The 17,542-nt window shown below is 52.1% G+C and overlaps 2 protein-coding genes across 3 annotated transcripts; both read left to right on the top strand.

Moving 5' to 3' along the window:
* Positions 1–8: 8 nt before the first annotated feature.
* Positions 9–8,101, top strand: PARS2 (prolyl-tRNA synthetase 2, mitochondrial). 2 transcript variants are annotated; one of them, XM_048312205.1, is made up of 3 exons: positions 9–102; positions 1,121–1,231; positions 6,674–8,101. In XM_048312205.1, exons 1-3 carry the CDS (start codon positions 9–11, stop codon positions 8,098–8,100), a joined length of 1,632 nt encoding a protein of 543 aa, XP_048168162.1. In that variant the 3' UTR covers position 8,101. The 2 variants fall into 2 exon arrangements, with proteins under 2 accessions (XP_048168162.1, XP_048168164.1); XM_048312207.1 differs by lacking the exons at positions 9–102; positions 1,121–1,231 and adding an exon at positions 5,506–5,584.
* Positions 8,102–8,116: 15 nt separating this feature from the next.
* Positions 8,117–17,128, top strand: TTC4 (tetratricopeptide repeat domain 4). Its single transcript, XM_048312209.1, has 10 exons — positions 8,117–9,455; positions 9,532–9,649; positions 9,717–9,878; positions 10,757–10,834; positions 11,604–11,728; positions 12,000–12,086; positions 12,975–13,189; positions 14,348–14,429; positions 15,469–15,551; positions 16,452–17,128. Exons 1-10 carry the CDS (start codon positions 9,207–9,209, stop codon positions 16,549–16,551), a joined length of 1,299 nt encoding a protein of 432 aa, XP_048168166.1. The 5' UTR covers positions 8,117–9,206; the 3' UTR covers positions 16,552–17,128.
* The last annotated feature ends 414 nt before the right edge of the window (positions 17,129–17,542 follow it).

Genomic DNA, 17,542 nt, shown 5'->3' with positions numbered 1-17,542 from the left:
GTCTTTTAATGAGTGATTGCTTGCTTTTCAACAGCTGTTTATCATTTCTCTCGTGCTTCTTGTGCCGTTCCACATGGCCAGCGATTACTGAGAAAAGTCTGGGTAAGAGAGCCAAGGCATTGTGAGGGAGGTGGTGGGAGGTGATGTTTGTAAGAATGTCTTTGAAGTCTGTGAGCCTTCACTTATCTTTGCCCCAAGACACCTGCAATAAAAGAAATACCTCATAGCTGAGCCTTTAACCCTTCAGTTGTGCCCCACTAGCTCCATACAGCCTCATGATGCCAATTGTCCCGATTTTTTTACACACCTCCTCATTCTTTCCCTCTGCCATTTTGTCCAAGGAGGACAAACCCCCATTTTGGATTTAGGTGCTACCCAGTGACAGTGGGTAGTTAGTTCATTCTTCTCATTTCATGCTAATAAATCTAATCCCTGCCTTGAATGAGCAGCCAAACGTGAGAGGAAGACTTAGTGCACTCCTCAGCCTGAGGAGTTTCACACCCACATCTTCTGTGTCCTTGATAAATGCCTTCATGGCAGCTCTGTAGGCTCAGTGGGAGGTGTTCCTGCCCCTCCCCGATTACAGCTGGTACACCTCCCAGTGCTCTTTTCCCAGGGAGAAGCTCCCACGCTCTCTCCTGAAAGCCAGGCTGCCGAGTGCCTCAGCTCTGCTGGAGCTGCAGTTCAGGTGCCAAAGCCCTGCGTTGCTTTGATCACACACTCTGTGCTGGCCTTGGCTTAGGCTGCATTTCACAACCCTCCTGTGTTGTCCCAGCAGCGTTTCTGTGCCCTCCCTCATGCACATCACTGCTCAGGCATTTCCCTTCAGAGACCTCCTTGGGAACAATAGTCAGGATTTCCTTAAATCACTGCAATTTTACCTGTGTTCCATTATCTCCCCCCACCAAATGATAATTGCAGATTAATTAGCATACTTAATCAGCCACAACTAACATGTAATTACACCTAGATTTAATTATTCCTGTCTGGTCTAAACACTTGTACGAGACCTGATAAAACTTAACTCCAGGAGAACCAGCGTGCTCCCAGTACATTTTTATGGCCAGCCTTTGTTGCTACTGACACTTCCTGCTCATCTCAGTCTCTCCATTGCCTCCAGGTTTTCATTCCCTGCTCTGCTTTGCTATGGTAGCACTTTTTCAGACCCAGTTCTCTGTGAAGTTGTGGTGGACCTGGGGCGACTCAGGTGTGGTAACACCACCCATAACAGGTATGTGCGACTCCTGTGAGTAGCAGCAGAGTTTGAAAGGATGTGTTTAACCCTGAGTGAGCTGCGTGTGCCACCACATCTTCCTTGGGAGGATGTGCAGGATCTGGCATCCTCTTCTGATGTATGTAACTTCTCTAAAGTCCCAGCTGAAAACAGTTAATTACTGCTCAGTTGCAGTGTCACTGCCCCCCTCCTTTAAGTCACCGTGTTCATCCAGGCAGAGAGAGGACAGGGAATCCTCTCTGTCATGCTTCCTGTCAGCCCTATCTGTCCCAGGGAACGCATGGTACAACTCCAGCAGTTTCTCTTGTCTTTTGCTCCTGGGCCTGCCCAGGTCCTGTCAGCCCCTGCCATGTGAATTGCAGGCTCCTGGCTGCTCCTGAGGTTCCCCCAGTTTGGGAAATGCCCCATGCACCAGGCTTGATTGTGCCAGCATCAGAGCCACTCACCTCGGCGAGTGATACAGCAACAGTGGCACATCTTAACCCAAGGGAGCCCACACTGCAGGGGAGGGAGGAGAGGACACAGTAACCAGTGAGAGCCCAGCCAGTCTCCTCCAGGAGCAGTTCTGGCCACAGCAGGCCACAGAGAGTCGATTATCTCTGCAGGCTTGAGCACGCTCACAGTCACCTACTGCCAGCTGCAGTGAAGGGCAGCAGTGTCACAACCTCCCCACTCAAGCATAATCCGAAAGTTCCCCACCAATTACGAAGATGTCTTGACCTCTTTCAAGCTGCCTGTTCCTCACTCAGCTGGATAAAGGAGAGAAACCATGTGGATTCCTGCTGTTCATCCCTAGCCAAGGTGGACTATTTCAGACTAAAGCTTTCCCTGCCTGCTTTGAGCCCTTTAGGCTTTGTTCTGGTTCTCCGTGGGGAAGCTGCCAAGATGAATACAGCTCCAGGAATGGGTACTAAGGGAGGGGCTCCTACCTGCACTGGCTCTGTGCTATGCTGATGCTGCTAGAGGATAAACTGGCTTTTAAGCAGCAGACTATGACTTTTTTGAGGATACAAGGAGCTCCTAGCACCTAAAAGGACTCAAACCCAGCTGCCCTCATCCATGAAGTGCATCTGCTTGCTTGCAGGTGAAACAGAGCAAAACTAATGGGAAGAGTTGGCCAAGAATCCCTTGAAAAGGGCAAAGGCCTGAGGATGCAGGTAGAGGTAATGTGGTCACTGCTGAGCTCCTGGCAGGCTCACCTGCCTGCAGGCAGTGTGTGCTCTGTGGTTGGTGCTCAGCACATCTCGTGCTTCCACCCCAAGTTGCTCCCAGCTTGAGCTGGGTGTCCTGGACCATTCCCTATGCAAGGAGCTGCTTCCCAGCAGCCACAGACAGGCTGGGAGATGAGAAGAGCTACATCAGTAAGTCCAGCTCTCCCCACACATCCAGCTCTCACCTGGCTGCCTGTGTCCCCAGGACTGCCTGCAGCCACAGGCTGGCAGCTCTGGTCCCCAAGGACTGCGGGGATGGTGGCAGCCCTTGCCATGGCAACCATCACCGTGGCATCCAGCATCTCCATTCCCTAGGGGATGTCCCCTCCTCTGTGCAGACAGGGCTGGAAAACAGCAGGGTCATGGCAGGGGAAAAAAAAGTGTTGTCTGCTCAGGAGGAGCTGTCTGAAAGTACCCAAGGGTTACCCAGGAGGGAGCACCTGCACCTTGGGTAGCTGCCAGGGTGCAGGGGCTGTGCAGTAATTTTATATCCCCCAGCAACTCCTCAAGGGGCAAATCAAAGGCAGGACCTGTAACCACCACTCCCCTGGGCATAAAAACATTGTCCAGCAGTTACAATAATATCACTGGAGGGGATTCAAATCTGTGGGCCAAGTGTGTGAGCCAGCAGTGTGGGGTCACAGACCCCACAAGCTGTGTAGGAGCACGTCCACGGGCGGGTGGGATGTGCCACCACTCTGTGCCAGCCCCAAGCCCAAACTGCAGATCCTCTGCAGGATGGAGAGAGGTTTGACCATTGAATGACTTGGCTTCTCACCTGCCTTGACTTCTCTTCCCCAGCCCTGGCCTGGTGCTATCTGGGGATGCTGCTGGAAAGGGAAGAACCATTTTCCACCACCCCAGTGGCTACTCTCACACTGACCCCTTGATCTCTTTGGTGCTGTGCCAGGGACTGATTCAAGGCAGCTGCTATTGCCTGCTTGATCTTTCATTTATCTCCTCCCCATCCTCGGCATTTTTTCCTCCCGGAAATCCCTCGGGGCAAAGAGGGAGGGAGGCCCCAGACAGGAGTTGAGCCCCTCAGTCTCACCGTGTGCAGGGCACACCCCTCTCAGGCCACACGTTTGGCCCCGATGCCGTAAATCAGCCCCAGCAAAGCAGCGGGTGAGCAGTTTGGTGAAAGGCTGCAGGGACAGCAGTACCTTTATTAGGTTCCCCCAACACAGCTGGAAAAAATAAGGAGCCCAGACAGGCTTTCAGGCACATAACCCCTGAGCTGAGCCCTGCATTCAGTCCTGTCTGCTGATAAGAGATCAGCTTTCCCCACAGACCACGTCTCCTGTGTAGCCTTAAACCCTCCTGGTTAAGACACTGCCCCAGTGAATCAATCCAAGATGGTTTTGTCCCTTTGATCAGCACAGCAGGTAATAAGTCACTGATGGAAATGTGTTTCACTTCTCTGGCTCCAACAACAGAAATGAAGACAACCCTCCCGTCCTGAACCACCTGGTGAAAATCTCACAATTCCTGGGCAAGCAGGAGATGGACAGAGGGATTTCCAATGTGGCTCTGGAGGTCCTGAAGGACACAAAGCAGCACCTGGGTGTCCAAGGTGTGAGCAAATTCCTTTCCCACAAGGATCCATCCTGCTCCTCCAGCCTCCGAGACAGCCACAGCGCTTCTCCCAAACAGTGTTTGCAGTGCTTGTCTAATAGTGACAAACACGCAGGGAGAAGTAATTGCCTGACAAAACCAGTGAAGGCTGGTCTGGGAGGGCAAGGAAACCTGGGCCAGATCCCAGCTCTAGCACTGAGCTGCTGAAGGACTCCCACAGGTCCCTCTGGGCACACAGGATGTTGAGTCACCTTGTAGAACTGGCTCGCCTGTTTAATGACTTTAATGCTTCCAGATAACCTGGAGCATCAAAGATGTGCTCTTTAATCCCTTGCTTTTGCCCATTTCCAGCCCTCTGTAAACAGGAGTGCTCATGGGGACTTCACATTATAGAAGAACTGTGAAGATTTCTTCAAATCCCATTTTTAAACAAAACAAGGATTCATTCTTATTTCCCTATATTTAAACAGGATTATTTAACTCCTCATTGAAGTGCTGTCTCCTCCTCTAGTGGAGTACTTTACTATGTGCTCACAGTTGCTCTCTGAGATGTTTAACTCCCTCTGAGCTGAGGGAGGAGGCTGAAAAGTGCAGTGTGGAGGTGGTCACTGGGTGCGAGGCAATGTCTGTCTGCCAGACTGGAGTGGAGAAAGATGGAATGAGATCAGAAGGCTTTTGATCTCTCAGCCCTCCTTCAGCCCCCTCTGAGTGGTTCTGCCCCTGAACACTTGGGACATGCTGCCCCAAGACTGAGCCTGGAAGGGGAAGCTGATGGGCTCATTGTTTTCAAGGACCCATTTTGTCCCGTCCTGGCTCTATTTACTACTTTTTACTATTACATAAGGGTGGACACTCTGCAAGAACTGTTCCTGGTGGATGAAACTCCTGGGCCAAGCTGTGGAGTTTGACCTGGGCGATGCCATTCCCAAACTGCAGCGCCTCAGGGACAAAGAGAAAACATTTGCCATCGAGTGCTTTGAGCAGGTCATTGACCTGGGCGGTGTGGCTCCACTGAGACCTTGTGGTGCCTCCTGCAGACTCAGCTTTGGGCAGGTGAGGCTGGAGACAGAAACGCTGAGATGAGCAGGGGCTTAAGAAAGATGAGGAATTCCCAGTCGGCACCTGCGGAGCTGAGGGCAGTCTGCCATAACCACACTCTGGACGTGACCCAGCTGTCCAAAGCCATCACCAGAGGGGGAGGATGGAGCTGGTGAAGGTGCTGTTTGAGGTGATGACGGTCAATTCTTCCAAGGGCAGGACGGACAAATGGTCCCTGTCCCTCTGAGCCAGTGGGACGGCAGCAAGTTCCACGGTAGCAGTCTCTCCCAAGCCCTTGTTAATGAGGAAGGGACTCCCGAATCCAGTCCTGTGTGAGCCCTGGCCCGGTGCCACCCCCCGGCCACCGCTGCAGACACTCCTCCTGGCCGGCAGGTGGCGCCCGCTGCACCTGGCGGAACCATAGAGAGCGGCGCGCGCCGCCCGCGTCCGCGTGTGTCCGCCCACGTGACAGGGAGGGGCTCCCCATTGGCCGTGCCGGCGGGGCCGGGCGCGCGCCCCCGCGGGTGTAAGTGTGCGCGCGTGAGAGTGTGCGTGTGTGAGAGAGTGCGTGTGCTCAGGCCCGTGTGTGTGCTCAGGCCCGTGTGTGTGCTCAGGTCCGTGTGTGTGCTCAGGCCCGTGTGTGTGCTCAGGTCCGTGTGCTCAGGCCCGTGTGTGTGCTCAGGTCCGTGTGCGTGTGCTCAGGCCCGTGTGTGTGTGCTCAGGTCCGTGTCCTCAGGCCCGTGTGTGTGTGCTCAGGCCCGTGTGCTCAGGTCCGTGTGTGTGTGCTCAGGTCCGTGTGCTCAGGCCCGTGTGCGTGTGCTCAGGCCCGTGTGTGTGTGCTCAGGTCCGTGTCCTCAGGCCCGTGTGTGTGTGCTCAGGCCCGTGTGCTCAGGTCCGTGTGTGTGTGCTCAGGCCCGTGTGCGTGTGCTCAGGCCCGTGTGTGTGCTCAGGTCCGTGTGCTCAGGCCCGTGTGTGTGCTCAGGTCCGTGTGCGTGTGCTCAGGCCCGTGTGTGTGTGCTCAGGTCCGTGTGCTCAGGTCCGTGTGCGTGTGCTCAGGCCCGTGTGTGTGTGCTCAGGTCCGTGTCCTCAGGCCCGTGTGTGTGTGCTCAGGCCCGTGTGCTCAGGTCCGTGTGTGTGTGCTCAGGTGCGCCCCTGCGGCATTCCCGTGTGCCCGTGACCGTGCAGGGGTACCTGGGTATCCCGGAAGGTGTTCCCGTGTGTTGCACCCAGGTGCGTGTGCAGCCACGCGTGTGTGCAGGTGTGCCCGTGCAGCGTCCCTGCATGTCCGTGTCCGGGTGCCTGTGTGTCCCCGAAGGTGTGCGGGTGTGTGTGAGCACACGTAGGTGTGCTGGGGTGCCCGTGTGCCTGGAAGCCGTGCAGGCGTGGACACCTGGGTGCGTGTGTAGGTGTGCAGGTGTGCCTGTGCAGCATTCACATGTCCACGTCGGGGTGCCTGTATGTCCCGAGAGTGTTCACGTGTGTGCCTCCAGGCGTGTGTGGGTACGTCTGAGCTCTGGGGCACATGTGTGGGTGTCAGAGTGGCTGCAGACTCTGTGCTGTGCCCCCGCTGTGCGGTCAGCACTGACCCCTGCTCTGTCCCGCTCTCTCTCCGCAGGGCCCTCTCCATCCATGGAGGCCTTGCTGAGGCGGTGCCGTCTCCCGGCGCTGGGTGCCCGCCAGCGCGGCATCAGAGCCCGGCACGGTGGCACCCCGGGCAGGGCCAGGCGCCTGCTGCTCTCGCAGCTCTTCCAGCCGCTGGCCCTGCCCATGGGCGGCCAGGCAGGGTCCGAGGGCCGGCCTGGGGAGCCCACCTGCCGCAGCCAGCGGCTGATGCTGCAAGGGGGGCTCATCCACCCCACCAGCCCCGGCTGCTACTGCTACCTGCCGCCCACCGTCCGCGCCATGGAGAAGCTGATCAAGGTGATGGACGAGGAGATGCAGGCCGTGGGCGGGCAGAAGCTGAACCTGCCCAGCCTGTGCTCGGCAGAGCTGTGGCGTGCCAGCGGCCGCTGGGACCAGATGGGACCGGAGCTCTTCCGGCTAGTGGATCGGCACAACCACGGCTACTGCCTGGGCCCCACGCACGAGGAGGTGGTGACGGAGCTGGTGGCCTCGCAGAGTGGCCTGTCCTACAAGCAGCTCCCACTGCGCCTCTACCAGGTCACCAGGAAGTTCCGGGACGAGCCCAAGCCCCGCTTCGGTTTGCTGCGCAGCCGGGAGTTCTACATGAAGGACATGTACACCTTCGACACCTGCGAGGAGGCGGCTCGGCACACCTACGAGCAGGTGTGTGACGCCTACTGCAGCCTCTTCACCCGCCTGGGCCTGCCCTTCGTCAAGGTGCAGGCGGCCACGGGCAGCATCGGCGGCACCACGTCCCACGAGTTCCAGCTCCCGGCAGACATCGGCGAGGACAGGCTGGTGCTGTGCCCTCAGGGACATTTTGCGGCCAATGTGGAGACGCTAAACGGGGAGCAAACCTCATGCCCCACATGCGGCGAGAAACTCACCGAGACCAAAGGGATTGAGGTGGGGCACACGTTTTACCTGGGTACCAAGTACTCCTCCGTCGCCAACGCCGTCTTCTCCTCTGCCGAGAACAAACCCCAGCTGGCAGAAATGGGCTGCTACGGCCTGGGCGTCACTCGCATCCTGGCGGCCTCCATCGAGGTGCTCTCCACTGAGGACAGCATCCGCTGGCCGAGCCTCATCGCACCCTTCCAGCTCTGCTTCATTCCCCCCAAGAGGGGCAGCAAGGAGGAGGAGGAGGGAGCGGCTCTGCTGGAGCGGGTGTACGATGACCTGGCCGAAGCACTGCCCCACCTCGCTGGTGACTCGGTGCTGGACAACCGGACCCAGCTGACCATTGGCAAAAGGCTGAAGGACGCCAACAGGCTGGGCTATCCGTACGTGGTTGTGGCTGGGAAGAGGGTCTGTGAGGACCCCCCGGTCTTTGAGGTTTGGAATCAGAACACCGGCGAGGTTTTGTATCTCACCAAGGAAGGGGTCATTGAGTTGCTGAGTAAAGTGCAAGTCCCTTAAATGCCTCATCTCTGAATCTGTTGTCTCTGCTGCACTGAGTTTATCTCAGCCCATGCGATGGCTCTGGGTGAGCAGAGGCAAATCCAGCTCACGTGAGAGCCAGCCACGGTGTCCTGCAGGTCTGCCAGCTGCTGAGGTTGAGCTGGAACCAGCCCACATTTCCCCACATAGCCAGGGACTCTCCTCTGTCTGGGTACAGGTCCCTGGAAGCTGCTTTTTCCAGCACGCGTAGCCTCGTGTGGCTGTGGGAGCACTGGCAGGGTCATCCCCTCACTGCCTGGCAGGGACAGACTGGCCATGGCCTCTTGTCAAGAGCACAGGACAGCCAGGGCTGCACAGGGGGACAGGAGGGCTCCCCTCGCTGCCAAGTTCTCAGCATGAAGGATTCTAAGAGAGAGATAAAGGAAGGTGACTTTCCTCTGTTTGCATCTTTGGGAACACCCAGGTCCCATGAAGGTGGAAGCTTGCCATGGCAGGCCCCGGGACTCCCGTGAGGAACAGCTTGCTGCCATCCCAGCAGCACTGACTGGACAGGGAGCTCCTTGCAGGGAGTCACCTCACCCTGTGCCAAAGCTCCTTGGTCTGAGATCTAGAGATCATGAGCAAATACGGTGCCACTGTAATAATAGAATAGTTTAGTTTGGAAAGGCCTTTAAGATCACTGAGTCCAACCATTAACCTGAGCTGCCAAGGCCACCACTAACCCATGTCCCCAGGTGCCGTGTACACTGCCTGTTAAATCTCTCCAGGGACAGTGACACCATCACTTCCCTGAGCAGGCTGCTCCGATGCCTGACAACTCTTTTGATGTAGAATATTTTCCTAATATCCCCGCTGAGGTGGGGGCGGTGGGTCGGAAGGAGTGGGGCCGGAGCTGGTGAGATGCCGGGGCCGGTCGGAAGGAACGGGGCTGGGATTGAGGAGGGGACCGGTGGGATGCCGGGGCCAGTGAGATGCCGGGGCCAGTGAGATGCCGGTGCCGGTGCGATGCCGGTGTCAGTGAGATGCCGGGGCCGGTGCGATGCCGGGGCCGGTGCGATGCCGGGGCCAGTGAGATGCCGGGGCCAGTGAGATGCCGGGGCCAGTGAGATGCCGGGGCCGGTGCGATGCTGGGGCCGGTGCGATGCTGGGGCCGGTGCGATGCCGGTGTCAGTGAGATGCCGGGGCCGGTGCGATGCCGGCGCTCATCGGAAGGAGCGGGGCCGGGCGTGACGCCGCGGGGGCGGTCGCAGGCGGGGCCGGGCGGCAGCGGGAGGAGCAGCGGGAGCATGGCGGAGGCCGAGCAGGACGGCGTGTCCGGGGCCGCGGAGCCGCCGCGGTACCGGGGAGCGCTGCACCCCGACACGTGGGAGCAGGTGAGGCGGGGGGCCGGGCGCGGGGCCGGGCGGGCCGAGCTCAAGGCGCTGTGTGTGTCCGTCTGTCCGTCCGCAGGAGCTGGAGGCCATCCCCATGTTCATGAAGCGCTGCCCGGCCGAGATCGATGCGGCGCGGCAGCCCGAGCTCGCCTGCCTGCAGTCGCTGCTGTTCGACGAGGAGCAGAGCCCCGCAGGTGCGCAGCGGCCGGGCTGGGGCTCGGGGGATCCCTGTCCCACCCTGACCCCGCTGCATCCCCGCAGAGCTGGCCAGGATGTACAAGAACGAAGGGAACGAGTACTTCAAGGAGAAGGACTACGGGAGAGCGGTGGCCGCCTACTCGGAGGGGCTGCAGAGGCGGTGCGGGGACGCCGAGCTGGACGCGGTGCTGCTCACGAACCGAGGGGCCGCACATTTCCACTTGGGTAAGGGGCCTCTGACCTCCCGGGAGCATGGCTCCGCGCTCCAGAGCTGCTTTTTTTCCCCCCCCCCATTTGGGGTTTCCTTTTTGTTTGTTTTGGTTCTGTGATGCGGCAGAGTAAGTAGCTTATTCATGGGAAGGAGACTCCTTGAACCCTGAAGAGCTGGCTCGCTTCAACACCTGGCTGAGTGCAGGGTTTGTGCTCTGCTCCTTCCAGCTGTTACCTGCTGCTCGAGCCTTGGCTCCAGGACAGGGCAAAACCGGTGGGTTTTAGAATCATAGAATAGTTTGGGTTGGAAGGGACCTGTAAAGGCCATCTGGTCCAACTCCTCTGCAAGGAGCAGTGACATCTTCAACTAAACAAGTTTGTTCAGAGCCCTGTCCAACCTGGCCTTGAATGTTTCCAGGGATGGGGCTCCTACCACCTCTCTGGTCAACTTCTGCCAGTGCCTCACCACTCTCACTGTAAAAGATTTCTTCCTTATATCTAGTGTAAGTGTACCCTCTTTTAGTTTAAAACCATTACTTGATGATGGAGTCGTTTACCAACCTTATTAATTCTGTGATTCTCTTACAGCTACCACCATCCTACCAACAGTGCCCACACAGCAGGGAAGGTGTTCTGGGCCTTTCAATGCTGCCATGTGTTGTAGTAGGGAGGTGCTTTGCTCACACCATGTTGTTTACCTCTCATGTGTATGATTGATCCCATCCTTTCACCTCTTGCTCTTAATTTGCTCTTTTTTTACCCTCCTCTCACCTCACTGTGATTGGAGAAACAGTGAATTGTAGGGTCTCTGCATGAACTACTTTATCACCTTGGTGTCTGGTTGGATTTTAAATACAAGTGAAAGGTTCTGAGCACTTTTGCTTGCTTTACAGGTAACTACCGTTCTGCTCTCAATGATGCCATCCAAGCCAAAAAGCTGAAGCCCACCCATCTCAAAGCCATCATAAGAGGTGAGAGTTAAAGCTCGTGTTTCTGCATGGAGCACAAGGGGCATCCTTCCCAAACACTTGGCTCATGTTAACTTTACTGATTGTGCTGTTATTGTTACCAGCCCTGAAACAGGCTGTTGTTACATGTTGCTTTGTGTCCTTGCACGTTTCTGTGTGTTTAATAAGTGTGTTTATAAACCCTAAATTACTGTGAGTGGACATCATACTTTGCTTCTGGACGGAATTCGTTTTAGAAAGGGAAAGCAGTTACTGGAAGAGATCACTTGTTTTGTTATTGCTGTTTCTCCCCAAAACAGAGCTCTGCCTTTTGCTTTGCATTTTCAATCAAAATATGCTTTCTTTCTCCATCTCCTATATCTATCAGAGGCGCTGGACCTGTTTCTGTAGAGTGCAGCGTAACTTTTCCTGTTTTCCACAATACTGCTTTTTGGGATCTGTTCTTTTTTCCCACTCCATAGAAAACCCCCTTTTCTTTTTCTTAACAAGACAAATACTGAAATGTTAATTACAGTGATAAAATTTTGTTTGTAACAGACACTTCTGGCATAATACTGCTGATTTCTATGACTAAGTGATACAAGAACTGATAAAATATTTCAGATTTTCTTCTCAACCTACCTGCTGGAAGTCTCTGGTTGAACATGACCACGCAAGACAAAAAAGTTTAGTGCAAAAGCACCAGGCCAAACACTGTCTTTATAAGCACCACTTTGTGTAGTAGTTGTACATTGACCCCAACACTAGAAACTTACAATATTAATCCTTCCAGGAGCTCTCTGTCACATGGAGCTAAAGAATTTCTCGGAAGCGATAGCATGGTGTGAGGAAGGCTTGCAAATAGACTCAAAAGAGAAAAAGCTTGTGGAAATGAGAGCTAAAGCTGACAAATTAAAGGTAAATATTAAGGCAGCCTGTCATCTGTAGTGCTTGTCTCTTTGGGATCCTTGGAGGGAGAATGCTCCATCCAGGTTTCTGCGTAGTGTGATGTCCCCAAACAGGACTGAGTGGTGGTTCCAGGTGTTGTGTGTTGGGATGTGCAGGGGAAGGAGCTGGAGGGGACCTGCTTGGGGATCCAAACTGGTTTCTCCACCCATTGCCAGGGAAGAGCAGTGCTGGGCACTGGCTTGCCCTGTGTGACCGTGGTGCCTCCTTTTCTTACATGCAGCGAATTCAGGAGCGGGATGCAAGGAAAGCAAAGGCGATGGAGAGGAAAGAGCAGTGTCAAAAGGAAATTTTGCTTGCAGCAATAAAGGTGAGTCACTGAGAGGGGCTGTTTTTGTGTGGTTTGGGGGTTTTTTTAAGAGCTCTCTCGTTTGTCTCTAAAAGTTGGTTCTCATACATTGGCTTTTGAGGGCTAAAGCCAAAAAAAATGAGTTAAAACCATGATTCTCCTTGTCTGCATGGCTCTAAGCCCAGCTCCCAGCTTTCTGTATTTCAGGTAACAACTAATGCAGAATACAGGCCCAGTGTTAGGAGATGGGCTGAGCTTTGTGAGTGCTCTGGCTGCTGGGCTGTAGCATCATGTCAGCCCAATGAACCTGGCTTTCTTTGCTGCCCACAGGCATTAATTCTGTGGAAGAATAGAAGATAACCATTCAGTAGAGTAGAGGAGGGAATCAGTCCTGTATCCTCTCCTTCCTCAGTGAATGTTTGGGCTACATTAAAATATTTTGGGCTCTTGCATGCAGTCAGATCTCTTCTGCTGTTATCTTTCCAAGGAATAGAGGGAGCTTTCTTCAGTTCTCTGAAAGACTGGATGTTCTCAGGAGCTGGTGTGCGTAGTTGCACCCTGGAATGATGCTTGCTAGGCCCCAAAGAAAAGGATTTTAGATGCATCCCTTTCCACAAGTTTTCTCAGGCTCTTCTCTCCACGTGTGGGCTCCTCTGGATTCCCCCCTCTCCTCATTTGTTTCATAATGAGTTTGGATATCTGGCTGAGGTTCTGGATTCTACTGGGAAGACCAGTCACCTGAGTCTGATACTGTGGGAGAGCTTTGGATAGCATGTTTAGGAGCTCACTCATTAATTAGAACAACATAATTTGACCTTTTACTGACTGCTAATTTTTTGGTCTTATTCTCCCCACCATAACTCTTTGATTTTCAGTTGGTTTTTTGTTTTTTCCCTCCCTCCCCTCCAGGAAAGAAATATCAAGCTGGTCCTTGAGCCTTCAGATGAAGAAGAGGAAGTGTCAGATGGCCTGGCTGAAATATCCTTAGATGGGTTCCACTCTGACAGTGCCGCGGGGGCAAAAGTGCATTTAGATGCTGATGGCAGCCTGAACTGGCCTGTCCTCTTCCTGTACCCTGAGCACGAGCAGACAGATTTCACTGTGGCTTTTCATGAGAACTCCAGGTAAATGCATTGCCCACAGCGTTCTGGCATAAAGGAGGTGTTTGAGCAAGTGAGAACGGGCAGCAAGTGAAACACTACCATGCTGGTGAAGCAGTTCCAGATTTCTAATGGCACAGCTGACCCTGCTTTTGAGCAGGAGGCTGCACTGGATGACCTCCTGAGGTCCTCTCCAAGCTGAATTGTTCTGTGATTTACATAAATTTATAGTGCAGACAAACACATTTAGCCAGGGTGATTTGAGGGTCTTGCAGTGCAAGCTCAGACCAGTAATTAATTGGTGGCCAGGGACACCCGTGACCCACCCACACCTGTGGATTTTAGAGATTCATTAAGGTGGTGTTCCAAAGCCCTCTGAATATGGGGTCTCAGAAAAAAAGATTAAATGTAAAAATTATGAAAAGCTTCCAAAGGGAACCTCTCCTAACCAGCAGTGACCCCAAAGTTCTCCTCAGGGCTTTCATCAGATCTGACTGAAGTGCTGCAGGCCTTTCAGACTGTAAGCGAGGCACTGGCACGCTGGGAATTCCACTCTCCTTGATGTTAACTTCATTTTCTGATCCTGTAGTGTTAAACAGACTTGGAATTTGTAACTTTTTGTTTGTTGGAAGACATATTCCTCAGATCTATTAATAAGTTTAGGACTTAAAATTACAGTGCAAGCAGGTTAGTAAAGTTGTTGTACTTTTATGGTAGTGTTCACTGTGCCTTTTTGTGACTAAAGGAAGTGGAAATGGATTTTTAGAACAAACTGGCCTCCAACACTCCTCAAGTACCAAAATAAAGAAGCCTTTGACACACAAACATACTCTAATTGCTCTGATCCGGTGAAGCATGGGACTGTGTCGAAGGAAAATCCATTTTAGACAAAATGCAGGGTGTTTATTTTGACATCTTTTTCAGTGTGAAAATGCAGAGTTAAAAATAATTTGTTGTTGCAGTGCTCAAGTTTGAAGCCAATAACCTGAGTTACAACAGGGCCTTGGATTCATTGGGAAAGTGATGAGTTTGAAGGGAAGGAACTATTGGTGACCTAAACTTACTTCCAAGTCTGTTGTTTAATTTGCTAATGTATTTTTGCCATCATTCAAATGCAACTGTACAAGTTCTTGAAGCTGAGCACTTTGTGTCTAAGCTCACCAAGTGTATTTTGGCTTTTAGGTTTATTGATCATTTAATGGTGATGTTTGCTGAGTTGCCTCCTTGGGATTTAGAAAAAAAATACCTTCCCAACAATCTTGAGGTGAGAAGTTTGACTTTCCTTCAATTTCAGGGTTGTTGTGTTGTGGGTTTTTTTTATTTCTGGAGTGAGAAGGTGCACAGCTCTGAGGGTATGAAAGTGTTGGCATCTGCTTGTCATGCACAGATGTGAAACGAGAGAGCTACCCTCACTTATAAACTCAAACATTGCCCACATGTGCTGACAGAATTCACTTATGAAAATGAAAGTTGTCTTCCACTTACATTGTGTTTGACACAAGGTATTTATAGATATTGCTTAGATTCCATCTTTGTAACAATAATTAAGATTTAGACCATCAAGCTGATAGGTTGCTTGGTTTTTCAATTGCATCGTGGAGTTGCTCAATACAAATAAGAAAATATTATTTAAAAAATAGTTTATTTTTGGAACAAAGTGGAACTACTTAAGCACATAATCACGTCAAGACAATACATCTCTCTTCACACTTTAGCAAAGGTGGGTTGTGAGTTGGTTGTGGCTGAGAGTTTTTCTGAAATTGTACATAGAAGGATATGAATGTGTGTTTTTCATTTTCCATTTCGGTGTCATCCATGCCAGGGAGCAGCACAGCCCTGTGTATGGTGGGCAGACAGGTCCAGAAGGACAGAGGCTGTGTACTTTTCCAGGTTAAAACCTATGTGTATTTACAGTCTAAGGCACCGTTGCTGGATTTTAATCTCTTAAATCAACTCTATTTTGTTCAAATACCTCCAAACCCACTCAGTTTATCACATAACATTGCTGCATCTCACCTGTTAAAAAGCAGCCCTTAGATTTGGATTGATTGCCTGTAAAGCATGGGAACAGCCAGTGTATTTTGCCTTCCTGCTGCCACTGCCAGGAGAACCTAAGCTGGTTTATATAGGGAAAACTTGGAATTCACACAATTTCTGCCTCAGTGAATTTTGTATCCGACAATCAGGTCAAGCCACAGAGGCTTGATAAACCCCCAGCTGATAATGGTGTGCTGTTACTGGGCTTTCAGCAGCGTAGTACTTCCCTTCATGTACCTTAATAAATCCCCCAAATTCTTTTCCAGCTCTATTTTGAAGACGAAGAAAGAGAAGAAATGTATGAGGTGAACCCAGAACACACATTGCTACAAGTGCTGCAGCACGAAAGGTGAGGCTGTACCTGTCCATGTCCAGGGGAAAAAAGGCAAAAACTATGAGCTTTAAGTCCAGTTTGTTGTTAAATAGTCCTAACTCTTCTCTGACTTAATAGTCCTACCTCTTGAAGGTATAAGCTGCAAGGATTTTGTGCCTGGCTTTAGCGACTTACATATTTTTTTTCCCCAAAAAAATGAACAACTCTTTCCAGGACTGGATGGAGATGGGAAAGGGAGCTGGGCACAGCTGAGCAGCACAGAAGGGCTATTCCAGATTCCAGCTACACAGTACTACTTTAAAAAAAAAAAAAAAAAAAAAAAGGAAAACCAGGCAGCAGCCTATAAAGAGCATGTTGAAGGTTAACAATGCTCTCGCTGTTCATACTGCTGCGTGAGCAGCCCCTGGCGCAGCACACAGCACTGTTCCCCTCTGAAACTGCCTTTAAAGTGTTGTGCTGTTATTGAGAGAGAAGAATTTGCTGTTTGTGAAGCCAGAAAGTTTCTGTACAGCCTGTGCTGCTGAGTTGCACCATCTCGCAGCTGGCTGGAGCTGCTGCACAGCATGGGGGGCTCGGTCTGTCGCAGTGGGAGTGGGATCTCCATCACTCCACAAAACTCAGCAGTGTCCATAAACCCTCAGATTTCAGGCTGCAAGGGCAGTTGCAAAAGAAACCTCCTTCCAGAGGGAGAATAGCAACTGCTTTAATTAAAAGAAGCTGTTGGGAGATGAGTTGATTCATAAAACACTCCTCAGATGTGCTTAGCCCTGGCTCCAAGAGGCTCTGCTAATCAGAACAAAAGCTCCTCACCAGCCTTTGGGAGGTCAGTCTTTATGGAGCTGGGCAGAAGTCACTTGCTCTGCAGGACACTGGGTGAGCTACAAGGAAGCCAAGGACTCCTTTTAATCTTTACAGGTATTTTGTAAAGGCCGGGACCCCGACAGTTTTGGTATTTGCCAAGCGTTCTCCTTTCTCTAAGAAATACTTCTCTGGCAAGAAGGTGCACCGATTGTAATGGGCAAGAAAGAAACAAGGAGTTCTGTGCAAGAGGCTGCTGTTTGTTAGCCCAGCTCCAGGCTGCAAACTTCTGCTTGAACAAAAATACCTTGCACTCTTCAGGGGAGGAAAATAATCTTGGCACACAGGGAAACTTCCAGGGGAGCAGCATAGGAGAATGAAGGGGAGAACATGAGGGGATTATTTGTTTAAAAGGAAACCCAGCTGGCTTGCAGAAGGTCTCCTCTATGATGGGCTGTATGTGGTTTTGAAATAAACCTGAAGCAGTGCCAAACACTGGCTGTGGTTGCAGTAACAGCAGCTGGGAATGTACTTCCTCACCTGAGAAGAATCACACATTTCTTCCGAGGTGGGCTGTCGTTGCTGGGGTTTAACAGCAGTGGCCTGGGGAGGTGCCTGCCTGTTGCAGCGGGGTGGATGCAGTCAGGTTCCTGCCTGGGACTCAGCAGCTGCTGGCTTGGCTCTGCTGCTGGCCAGGGTACAGCAGAGCTCTCTGTGTGGAGCAGTGTTTGACTGACCCTTTTGATACCTTACTGGCTGTCCTGCAGAACCTGCAATAAACATGGCTATTTTAACTAGGCTGACTTCTGCCTAATGAATGAGACAACATTTTGTCTGACTGTGAAATACAAGAGAATGACACACACTGATTGTAAACCCCAACATAACAACCTTATCCATTACATTAACTGGTACAGCCAACATCCAGGGTCTTCTGTGCTTCTGTATTAGCTTTTGGCTTTTAATTAGAAGTAATTCTCAATCTCTCATTTCTTTCTCTTCTGCAGTCTCTCTGTGACTGCAGGAATACACTGCAGCTTTAGACACAGCTAATGCACAGGGCATTAGAAAGCTGTTCAGCCATAAAACACTCCTGCTTCCATCATGGAGGCCGGCTGCAGACAGCTCTAGAGAAAACATTTCCATTTCGCTATCCCTAAATTTCCGCACCGTGCACAAATACAGCGAGAGTATCTCCACCTGAGGAT

This window comes from Corvus hawaiiensis, chromosome 9, assembly GCF_020740725.1.
Source record: "Corvus hawaiiensis isolate bCorHaw1 chromosome 9, bCorHaw1.pri.cur, whole genome shotgun sequence".
In the NCBI taxonomy this organism is placed as follows: Eukaryota; Metazoa; Chordata; class Aves; order Passeriformes; family Corvidae; genus Corvus; species Corvus hawaiiensis.
This window is presented reverse-complemented; position numbering and strand designations above follow the sequence as displayed.

Excerpts from the sequence above, each read along its gene's own strand:
- PARS2 (XM_048312205.1), top strand. The coding sequence starts at position 9 with ATGAGTGATTGCTTGCTTTTCAACAGCTGTTTATCATTTCTCTCGTGC. Across the intron at positions 103-1,120 it reads GATTACTGAGAAAAGTCTGG|GTTTTCATTCCCTGCTCTGC; the intron begins GTAAGAGAGCCA and ends CATTGCCTCCAG. Across the intron at positions 1,232-6,673 it reads GGTAACACCACCCATAACAG|GGCCCTCTCCATCCATGGAG; the intron begins GTATGTGCGACT and ends CTCTCTCCGCAG.
- TTC4 (XM_048312209.1), top strand. The coding sequence starts at position 9,207 with ATGCTGGGGCCGGTGCGATGCTGGGGCCGGTGCGATGCCGGTGTCAGT. Across the intron at positions 9,650-9,716 it reads CGAGGAGCAGAGCCCCGCAG|AGCTGGCCAGGATGTACAAG; the intron begins GTGCGCAGCGGC and ends GCATCCCCGCAG. Across the intron at positions 15,552-16,451 it reads CAAGTGCTGCAGCACGAAAG|GTATTTTGTAAAGGCCGGGA; the intron begins GTGAGGCTGTAC and ends TAATCTTTACAG.